The sequence below is a fragment of the Phoenix dactylifera genome, chromosome 5 (genome assembly GCF_009389715.1).
Source record: "Phoenix dactylifera cultivar Barhee BC4 chromosome 5, palm_55x_up_171113_PBpolish2nd_filt_p, whole genome shotgun sequence".
Classification (NCBI taxonomy): Eukaryota; Viridiplantae; Streptophyta; class Magnoliopsida; order Arecales; family Arecaceae; genus Phoenix; species Phoenix dactylifera.
The window spans coordinates 13,665,658-13,676,434 of NC_052396.1; the positions used below are offsets into that span (position 1 = coordinate 13,665,658).

Here is a 10,777-nt window from a genome sequence, read left to right on the forward strand (position 1 = left end):
TGGAACAATCTATGAGCAACGAAAGGCCCACAAATTTATATGTTTGAGTTTTGATTTTGAAACGCTGCAGCCATCCGAATTTTAGTTGGACATCAGAAAACCTGATGGTAGAGATTGGACATTAGAAGATCAGAAAGATGATGTCGTTTGCCAAAGATTGCCCATGTTTGATCTCTTCCTGCTTGCTTGCTCCCAGGCTGACTCTGGGATGCGTGAGTCTCCTCATCTCTTTGCCAAAGACTGCCTAAGTTCTTCCCTCTCTGAAGGTGGTGATGGTGGAGAAGATGGAGATAATACACCATGTGAAGCTTTAAGGAGCTTTCTACTCAGAAAAGAACTGATCTCCTAGATAGTTCAGAGCAAATCTAAGGCATGCATATCAGGATTTAATGGAGGACGAGGGGGTGATTATGATTTGTTCTACTCAGAAAACAAGAAGTCCCCTGGTTTGCTCTTCTGTTCCTTTCTGAATTCAAACATGATTCTGCCGAATATTGACAAGCTAGAGCATGCATCATTCTGACCCAAAATTATAGTCATGATAAGAGTATGTTCTTTGTCAGTTTGGACCTCTGATAGGTGCCCTATCAGCAGAACATGTACAAAATACTTAGTATCTCTGAGTGAGATCTAAAGCAATGCAATGTATCAGCCTTTCTAAAAGTTGATCTTAGAATTTTACTACTCCGGCCACCTGCAACTGTGCGACCAATAGACCAGGGTATCCTCAAATTTTTCAGCAGTGTAAATAAATAAGATTATCAATAACCAATATCATGACTCATCTTCTCACGTTGCCTGCATGGCTGCAGCCAATTTAGCTGAGATTCCTTGTGACAATACCACCAGCTTGGAATGCAAGTTCCATTGCCTTGCCTGACGGTCATTGCTGTGAGACCAACATCCAACACAAATATAATGAAGTTACAATAACAAAAAAAAAACAATCCAACCAGTGCAAAATTTAATTACATTGCCTACTCAAGGTGCTCCTGCACTGCCATCAAGCCTTGTGCATTATTTTGTACCTTTCAATTTTTTTATTAAAAAAAGGAAAGAGAGTTAATGTGATCATCTTATTATCATATAACAAACAAACAAACAGAACAAAGTTTATGTACACGAGGACGAACCTGAAGCAGAAGTACAAGATTTTCCAACAGTCCCTCTTATGCAGAAAAGAAGATTCTTCGACAGGGTAACAAATGCAAATAGCTAACATTCGGCCCATTTCTTCAATGATGACCCCAGTACACACTTGAAGCAGCTAGACAATGGCAATAAGTTAAACTGGTATCTATCAGGTATATATGTATATCAAAAGGCAGAACCAGCTAATATGCTAAATGTGCAGTTAGCACTTTACAGAGATTCAAGTCAGCCAACCCAAAGGTCGAAATACCAGATCAGCAACACATGCTGTACTTTGGAGCACCCTGCCATGATAGACCAACTACACAAGTCGCCATCTCCATCAGAATAGAAACATATGATTGCCATGATACATTGTACACCAGCCTATCAGGTTCAGTTGCAAGGCATTGGTGAAACAGAATCACCGGATTAAGCTTTGGAGAGACTTGCATCACCTACCTAATGATAAATGTTTTTACTGAAAATTTGATATGTAAACTTTTAATTGTACATGAGGCTTTGCAAGCAAAGGGTGGCCAAAATTGCCATCTACAACTAGACTAATCCTTCACAGCTGGACTGGCCACCCATACACGATCAGCCAAAGATGACCTCCCTACTGCTTCACGAATTCTACTAAAGGCCACCTTCACAGGGACACATGTGACCAGAGGCACTGTCCCCTCTGGTTTAATCAAATCACCCAAAATACTAATACCCGGAACAGGTTTTGCACCCCTGTTCTCACCACTGAACTTCGATTCAGTTCCAATAGAAGATAGAGTTCTAGTTTTCTGACTAGATGGAGGTGCTCTTCTAGAACTCTTCTTCTGGGACTTCCCTAATGCTGGCTGGCGGGCCTGAGAGATACTCTTCTTCACCAACTTGGCCTGTTGATTGAAATGACCAGAATATTTCTTAAGTGGAGGTTTGCTTTCTCTGTCTCTATATTGAAGACCACCAGCATCTTCACCATCCAAGGCTGATGGGTTAGAACGAGGAACTCGTTGCATGGCAGTTCTTCTTGCAGTCCTCCAGACAGGTGGGCATGCTGTATTTTCATCCAGACCAAAAACATTTCTAGAAACAAGTGGATCAGTGGAACCATCTTTGAGTATTTCAATTTGAACAGGGTGTCCTATAATTGCTTTGCCATTCAATCTGCTCATCAGAGAAACCAGAGGAACATGCTCACCTTGATAACTTGCTTGAACCTTCAAATCCACATCAAACAGCATAGGCCTCGTCCTGTCACTGAGACGAGCACCATAAACTGTCTCATAACACTCGTCAGAATCTTCCTGGTATGCCCTACGAGCCACATGATATGGGCCTCCAGATTTCCAGACTGATGGGGAAATCATATGAGAATCATTGTCAGAATCTTTGAAGCTAATGTGACTTCTCCCACGATCTCTGGCTGCTTTCAGAACAGAGGAATATCTTCGATTACCATACCCAGTCAATTCTGCACCACCCACATCCTTACCAATCAAATCAACTTCATCACGAGCATAGTTAAACTCCCTTTTATGGTAGAAGTCGCGTACTGAAGTCCTCTGGCTAGAAGCTTCCCTTCCCTTGTTTTCATATGTTGTCCCTCTTACAGAACCACTGCGCTTTGCTATATTACGAATGTTGCGTTTCCTTTTCATATGCCATTTGGAGACTCCTATCTCAGCAGAAACATCTGCAGTGTGCTCCTGAGGATGTAAACTAGAAAGGGCCACCTCATTATCGTCCACATTTGTGAATTTTTCAGAAACTTGATATGCAGAGGGCTCACAGCCTTTCGCTCCTGACACTGTAGTATCTGCAAACAAAACCAATATAAAACATGTAACTCACATGATAAAAACAGTTTCAAGATCAAATAGCGTAGGGGGAACTCAAGAGGCATATAATGGAATTTTCAGACCATCAACAATGTAACAAGAGTCGGTGTCTGCTGAAGACAATTAAATGCAGAAAGGAAATTATTTACAATAATAAGATACAATACAGAATTGAAATTAATGCACCACAAAGGCTCTGCGAAACTCCAGTATTACAGATTGCAAAACTAAAGGGATTAATAGATTGTAAAATATAATTTTGATTTCAGCAGCTTTAGTAATTCTTGCACTACGTTAAGCAGTTTTTCCCGGAAAATACTTCTAAAAATTCAGAAAAAAACAACCAATGTTACATGAGAATATCAAAAGAATGAAATCCAGAGTATATATAACCATCTTATATTGTTTCAAAGGCCTCTCCCCCCACCCTCTCCCTCTCACACCACGACAGCCACCTGGACCTCTAGAGTGATATTCCATAGGTTGACTGAAACCCATATGCACATCTCATCTTCTATATGGTTCCCACCTAAACGTATGCCATTAAAAAGGAACTTTTAGAAAAATAAAAAGTTGATGGGCTAGTGAAGCATTTGGTTCATCTCCTAAGCTAAGTGATTTAAGGTTTTTAAACCCTCCATTTTAGTTGTCCTTATTTCCTTTTCAAAAAGCACACAAGCAGGCAAGATACAAGCAAGGGTTGTCCGCTATTTAACATTTAAAAATTTTATAAGTTGCATGCATAAATGTGATTGAGTTGCTAAAGTATCATTACTTGTAAGGCTGATAAAGCTGTTTTTTTAAAAAAAAAACATCCTCTGTTTGCAATGCCTGAAAAAACTATGTTCCAAAACCATAACTATACTCCAAGAATACACAACAGACAAAATAGTCTCAACAATTTCACAGATAATTTTTTCCCTGTCATCCCAGAGACTTCTTGCAACACAATTCAAAAGTTACTAAAACCAAATTTGAAGCTCTGTGATTATCAAACTTTACAATGTTTGGACTTCTTGAGTAAGCTAATGGAAGGAACCAAAACAAACGAGCATTTTTTTCTTTCACAACAAGACAATGACAAACTATTTTCAATTCCAATTGCCCAACTAAGTCAACTGAAGCTAAAAGATGAGTCAAAACGCCATTTTTAAAAAAAATAATTTTCTCAACAATCAGCTATATTTCTTGCTTAATCATGTTAATGTATCCTTCCTGATCATATATATCAACTCTCATAGAATTACATGAGCAACAAACAAAACCATCCTGAAGGTGCATCTGCCATCAAATTGTGCATGTTTTGTTTCTTAATTAATGTAGGGGCGCTAAATCAATCCTGCCTAATCATTTTATTTCAATCAATTCTTACAGCAGTAAATGAGCAACATGAAGAGCCATCTTAAGACTGCACGTGGCACCAAATTCTACATGTTTGGCTTTCCAACTGAGGGGGGCACACTACGATTAGTACGATAGCAGAAGCATTTTTTTTCCTACAGCAAACATTAAGATTGTTATGTTACAGGCTTAAATACCACAAAAATCCAGCCACAACAGAGAATGGGAAACAAAAACTATCAGAAAAGCAAGGTGCTACTACTTTAAAAATAAGATGTTAACTTGCTATGATGAAAAAAAATCTGTTAACATAATGAAAAGCAAAAATCATGCCAGTACCTTCTAACAGATCAGCCTCCTCTTCAACATCAGTTTCAAGGTATGCCTTTCCAGAAAAATCAGAGTCATCTACTTCCATCAGCTCAGAAGATGTATATTCATCTGTTGAAGTAGCAGGGTGCTCAAGGCAGTTGTCCCTTCCAAACAGTGTTGCTGGTGTTTGTTCAGAAGGATATCCACCATGATCAAGAGAGTCATTTGAATCAGCAGGTAGATAGATGCATCTGCTCCTTCTTGCCCGACATATACTAGCCATATGGTCCTTTTCTCCGTGCAATAAAACAACACCACTATCATGATCAGGCTGAAAAGAATGAGGAGCGGTTAATTTTGGACTACTCTGCAAAACCTGATTAAGTGGTCGACGCCTATCACGTTTTTTAACAAGCGACTCCTCAACCATACCCCCCTGTGATCTTTTCTTTTTATTGGGGAAGGAATTTTTGCTGCTACCACCATGACTGGCAACTCCCACTGTATGCCCAGCATTAGAAATATCCATGTGATTGTCAACAGACTGAGACAGCTTTCTCTTTGATGGAGCTATTCGAAGGCCAAAATCCTGCAAACCTCTCATCCTAGGAACATTTTCAGGAATATCCTCTTCAAACACAAATTGGTTACTATTTTTTCCCTTGTCTAAATACATGGGATTTCCAATATTATCTTCTTCATGGGACAAACCTGCTCTTCTTGAAAGCATCTGAGGCTTGTGGCTTGTATATTTACCATGTACTCGAGGCTCATCATTTCTCATGCACAATTCTGAAGATAAGTTCTCAAATTCTTTTTTCATAATAGCTGAAGGTTTATTCGCCATACTGTTCGAGGCAGCCCCTGACTTCTGCTGCTTCTTCTCAAGCTCTAGAGCATGAAGGATAGCATCTTCTCGGCGTGCATATTTCTCCCTTTTCTTGATAGGAATGCCCTGTGCAGCTTCGGCCCTCTCAATACAAGCATCAAACTCCCCACATCGAAATGCCTTGACACGTTTGGATTTCTCTAAGTTGTACCAGTCCCTGCAAAAAGGATGGCAGCATGAAGAATAATTCAGATGTTGAATATATTTCTCATAGAGGTTTCTGCTTAAAGAAATTGTTTCCGACATTTAAATAAAAAAATATGGCAATATTTGGATACTCATTGGTCAACAATGCTGCCGCATAGATAAAAACTTCATGATATAAACAGAAATTGATAACAAAGAAATGAGCTGCCAAGAATCACATGGCTCTAAGAAGCAGAAGCTACATCCACAAATGCATGCAGGAATGAGAAGACAATAAAATTCAGTGATATATGCTCAGATATTTGAAAACTACTACATTCAACCAAAATTCGTTTTCATCGCAAGAATGGAAGCTAAAAATGAGAATGATGGCACTTAAATATCTTAGCTGCGTCACATATAAATTTTATCATCTTGATGTCAATTCCATTATAAATAAAAAAGGCAGTTCAAATTTCTTTTTTCTTTTGAAATAGATTCAGCTGTTGCTTGAAATGATATTCTCGAGCTGAATTACACAAGTCAAAATAAGGAAGTAGACAAAAGCAGATGAAAGAAGAAAGCTTAAGCAAAGGAGACCAGAAAGAGATTTAAACCAATGTCAGAAAGACCCTAGGTGGTAATTGAAATGTCTTCAACATATGCATAATGTAGCAATTGTTCATATGGTGAATGCAATCCTAACAAGCTGAATGTTGTAGAGCTGGAACCAGTTAATACCTAACTGCTGAAAATCATAATAACATTACGGGATGAAGCAAGCTTGAATATTACTCCGGCTTAATTTGTGTACAATTACTTCCAAATGAACCTAGATTGTTGAATATTTCCCTGGTCATGCAAAGCCATATCTAACTAAAAACAGAAAGTCATAATTTACCTGGAGCCCCTAGTAATGCATAGAAAAACTTCACCACCAGCTATTCCCTGAAATCTTTACCTTAATTACTTAATAGCACAACTAGAGATATGCCAACTAGCACCCCTAAAAGATACAAAAATAGACTTAACAACCAGCTCCACCCCCCCCCCCCCCCCAAAAAAAAAAAAAAAACACACACACACACACTAAAGCTCCACCTAAAACACTTTGTTATCAGATATGTTAACCAGGCCTGCAAGCTATACCATTTTTAAACACCATTTAGTTCTTCCCAAAGAAATGCAATGGAAGATTCCTATCAGGCAATCATGTGCTCCAACATCATTCTACAATCACAATCAAGATGGTTGTGCCCACATGGTCAATCAGCAATACAGCTGTTAAATCAAAGACCCCTAAAAATTGAAATTACATAAACAAATCCATCAAAAGGGCATGAACCTGCCTAACACTACCAAACCATCTCCCCTACACCAATTAAAGATTTAACCAACCAAAAAGCATCCATAATGCAATCAGTCAATAAAGATGTCCTTATTGTTAACATCATGAGTTATCAAGATACCATTAGCTAACAGATAAGAAAGATAACAAACTATTAAGGAAGGTACAGGTATTCAGAAATCCAGCCACAAAATAATCCAACTTATAGGTGCTCAGGTTAAGGCCAGTATCACCTTAGTCCGAAGAGCAAACTTTAAACACTGTGACAATGATGTTGGCATCATAAGATAAGGTAATTCCATCTATATATAACATGATCACAAATGTAGGGCAAGAATATAACCAAAGAAAACTCAACAAGCAAACAAAAATACAAAAAAATAAGCAGCATCTCAGGTAACTTTACAATTCGAATCTTGTAATGCACATGACATCTGAAAACACAAGGCTACCACAAAACTGACATGAGGTGCACTTAGATTGATTGCCTGCTATCAAATTACCCCATAATGTTTGTACAAAGTACTAGAGTGGCAGTATATGCTGTCTCAAAAAATATAATTGCCTAAAAATCATTAAGAACTCAAACCTCTTGTAAAATTGAATTTATTACCTTCATTGAATCAAATTCAGATCTTAGCAGTCTCATTCATAATCATTACAGGTCAACCCAAAATTTAAACTAACTAGTGTTAGTCTGTCCAAGAAAACATCAAATATATCTATGAAATTGAACAATGGCTATTATTAGCTCATCATGACCTGCCTGCCAAACTCGACATAATGTTCAGCCCCCTGACCCAACTCCTACCCTGCCCCCTCCCCACCCCCACCCACAAGAGTGAGTGAGAGAGAGAGAGGGAGCTACTTAACAATAGCAGTGGGGCTATCATAGAGAGCAGCAGCTACCCTGCAGTTGGGCCAACTATGAAGATTAGGAAACAAATGGGTATAGTTGATAATCTCATTAGTTCATCTATTAGCTTATATTCTTTTCATACCTTTAATGCTATTCTCATCTATTGTCCCATCCTTGAGTTATCATGATATCATATCATCTCCTAGTTCATTATAATATTCAGTTTAATTCTTTTAATGCTTTGGGTATTGTCCTACCTTCAGATTTATCACTAGTATATGACAACTTTTAGTGGGTATTATCTTCCAAATTTTAAGGGATCTCCTCATATTTCATTTTTTTTTTTGTATTTTTTAATGCACAGGACCACCTTGAACTTTGGGTGCCAATCTAACACCTAGGCACTAAACAATCCCCTACCCACCCATCTCCCACCTGCAGTCTTCTAAACAATGACAGGAACATACAAGTAATGTTAAATATTAAGCTAGGATTTCACAACAACCTTAATTTAGTAATTAATTTAATAAACTTAAAAAATATGTGGATGAAGGAGACCCAATAATCCCTTTTTTTCCTTGCCACTCTATTGGTTGAGATCCTGAGATCCTCCTAATAAAAGTAATTTGCATGGTTTTGCTTTGAAAGATTTAACTATCAAGCTGAACAGAATGTACACAATTTCCATTTCAAGTTGAATTGAAAAGTCTGGTCGAGATCAATAATATTACATGTGACACAGATCAGAGGCAAAAATAGTTTCCAGGTCTAGATCTCATATAGCATTGTAGGCCACGCTGATCAAAAGCCAACAGACACCATAAGAAATATGATAACCAACTGTTATATGTGCTGTCATAATTGGTACTCATACCCTAGGACTTAAATATTCTACTGAGGTTTGCATTTCAAAAAATTTGTATGGCTTCTGCAATGTATATCCACCTATGGACTCAATTTAATAATAAAGAAAATAAATCTGGACAGCATATCAAATAGTACCTGGCTGATTTTAGTGGTGTCTCATTCCCTGCTAAAAGCTAGACTCTTTATAGTTCCATCTACCATGAAAACCATGCATGGAGTTTCAGGTAGATTTCCAATCTGAACCAAAGTTTCAGTTCCCATATTTTCATAACATGTTCTTATTCATTTAACTACAGTTAAACACTTATACCAAATTATGTCTGATCACTGCCATTGGGAAGAAATGATCGGACAATTCAATTCTGAAATTTACTCTATGTTAGCTTTCCCAACATACAATATCTGGATGCAGGACTTCAGCATGCAGCCATTTGCTGGTATCTATAAAGCTATCAAATAAGCACCAAACTAATCAAGAGGCTAGATTGTTCGGACAGACTTGAGAATCACCTATTATTGAGTGTGCTTGGAAGACCACGTTAGCAGTTATGTTTTTTATTTTTAAAAGTTTTAAAAATCAAATATAAGCTCTGCTTATTATACATGAAAGAAGGAACTCCCATTGTACCATAAAAGTGAAAAAATCGGAAACGAGATTAGTGCATGCCTGCATCAATTTAAAGAGCAATTGTGGATGCATGCCATAATATTCCCATTGTGTTATAGCAGAATGAGTGTTCTCCAGAACTTCAAGAGAAAAATCAAAATATACGGATGGAAAGGATTAAGTAAGTGTTAAATCAAACATACTGCGGATTAAAGATTATCGTAGTTTCAGATATTCAAATCCCAGCACGCATCGGAAAATCTCGGAAAATCCAAAAGAACTCAGAAAAACCCAAAAAAGGCAAAGAGAATCTCACACGCTTGCGTCCTCCCTTCCGAGGAGCTTGACCGGCGTCCCTGATCTCGGCGACATAAGATGAGACGCCGACAGCTCATCCGGGCCGAGTATCCTCCCCGGCCACCACGAGCCGTTCCTCCGCCGCACCCAGACGATGGTCCCCACCGAGCAGTCCACGCCGATCCCTCCTCCCTCTCCGCCGTCGGATATCCCCATCCCCTCCCTCCCAGAACCCACCCCACAAAAATCAAACAGAAAAGGAAAAAAGAACCGATTAAAACCCTACAAACCACCGATCCCGTGGCGGAGGGGATCCCGTCAGCCGCCGGAGAAGGCAAGCGCCGAAGCCCAATGCCGCCGGTGGATCGTCTCGCGAGGTGCCCGCGGATCCGGTCAGGAGGCCGCTGCCGTTCCGGCCTACGGTTTCCATTCACAAGAAAGAAGATCTCATCCTTCGCCGTCCTCCCCTCCTTCACTCTCCCTAGGGTTTCATCTACACCACCATCGCCGCTGCCGCTTCTCCCTCTCCTCCGCCGCCTGCTCCCCGACCTCGATCTCCTGCGTTGTCCTCCGCCGACGAATCGAAGACGATCTCCGCCTAAGATTCCGGTTTTTCTCCCATTTTTCTCGGTTTTTTCGTTTTTCTCGCAGGATTCCGGAAATAATAAAATAAATAATAAATAGACAAAGACGGTGACCAGAACCCCCCTCACTCTCTCTCCTCTCTTTCTCCGAGGGTTGTGGTAATAAAACACGAGCTCTCTCGAACCGGACGAGTCCGGTTTAAATACTTGGCCGGAAGGCGACGTATGGTGCTCTCTAGGAACAAGATAAGTTAAAACACATTCCACATCTAACCGTGCGATGAAGATCGGGTGGAGAGAAGTTGGGTAGTTCAGGTGGGGCCACGTGTAATAAGATTGGGAAGTCGATGCGTCCGAGGGAACGCCATATTGGGACAGTTGGTTTCAGACGGTTGGATCGCAATCTGACGGGTAGCGGGGGGTCCGTTACGGGGGTCTGTCTGAATGTGGGTCGGCAGGGACGTCAAAGGACCGGAATCTGACGAGTTGTATTGGTCGGTTTACGCTCGGTCTGCTTTCAATCCGGTTGGTCTGAACCGGTTTTGAGTCTCCGACTCGGTTCGATCTATTTCCAGAGT

At 39.8% G+C, this 10,777-nt stretch overlaps 1 protein-coding gene across 3 annotated transcripts; it reads right to left on the reverse strand.

The window, feature by feature from the left end:
- Positions 1-492: 492 nt before the first annotated feature.
- On the reverse strand, positions 493-10,357 carry LOC103703817 (uncharacterized protein At1g51745). 3 transcript variants are annotated; one of them, XR_005512015.1, is made up of 5 exons: positions 9,635-10,357; positions 4,650-5,668; positions 1,134-2,947; positions 973-1,028; positions 493-889 (listed from the first exon to the last, which is right to left on the reverse strand). XR_005512015.1 is itself a non-coding variant. In XM_008786821.4 (3 exons), the coding sequence occupies exons 1-3, from the start codon at positions 9,829-9,831 to the stop codon at positions 1,695-1,697; spliced, it is 2,469 nt and encodes an 822-aa protein (XP_008785043.2). In that variant the 5' UTR covers positions 9,832-10,357; the 3' UTR covers positions 1,059-1,694. The 3 variants fall into 3 exon arrangements, 1 of the variants encoding a protein (XP_008785043.2); XR_005512016.1 differs by lacking the exon at positions 973-1,028; XM_008786821.4 differs by lacking the exons at positions 493-889; positions 973-1,028 and having other exon boundaries at positions 1,059-2,947.
- Between the last annotated feature and the right edge of the window lie 420 nt (positions 10,358-10,777).

Coding starts and splice junctions, on each gene's coding strand:
- LOC103703817 (XM_008786821.4), bottom strand. CDS start 9,831: ATGGGGATATCCGACGGCGGAGAGGGAGGAGGGATCGGCGTGGACTGC. Junction 5,669..9,634: donor GGAAGGGAGGACGCAAGCGT/GTGAGATTCTCT, acceptor TCCTTTTTGCAG/GGACTGGTACAACTTAGAGA. Junction 2,948..4,649: donor GGAGGCTGATCTGTTAGAAG/GTACTGGCATGA, acceptor TTTTGTTTGCAG/ATACTACAGTGTCAGGAGCG.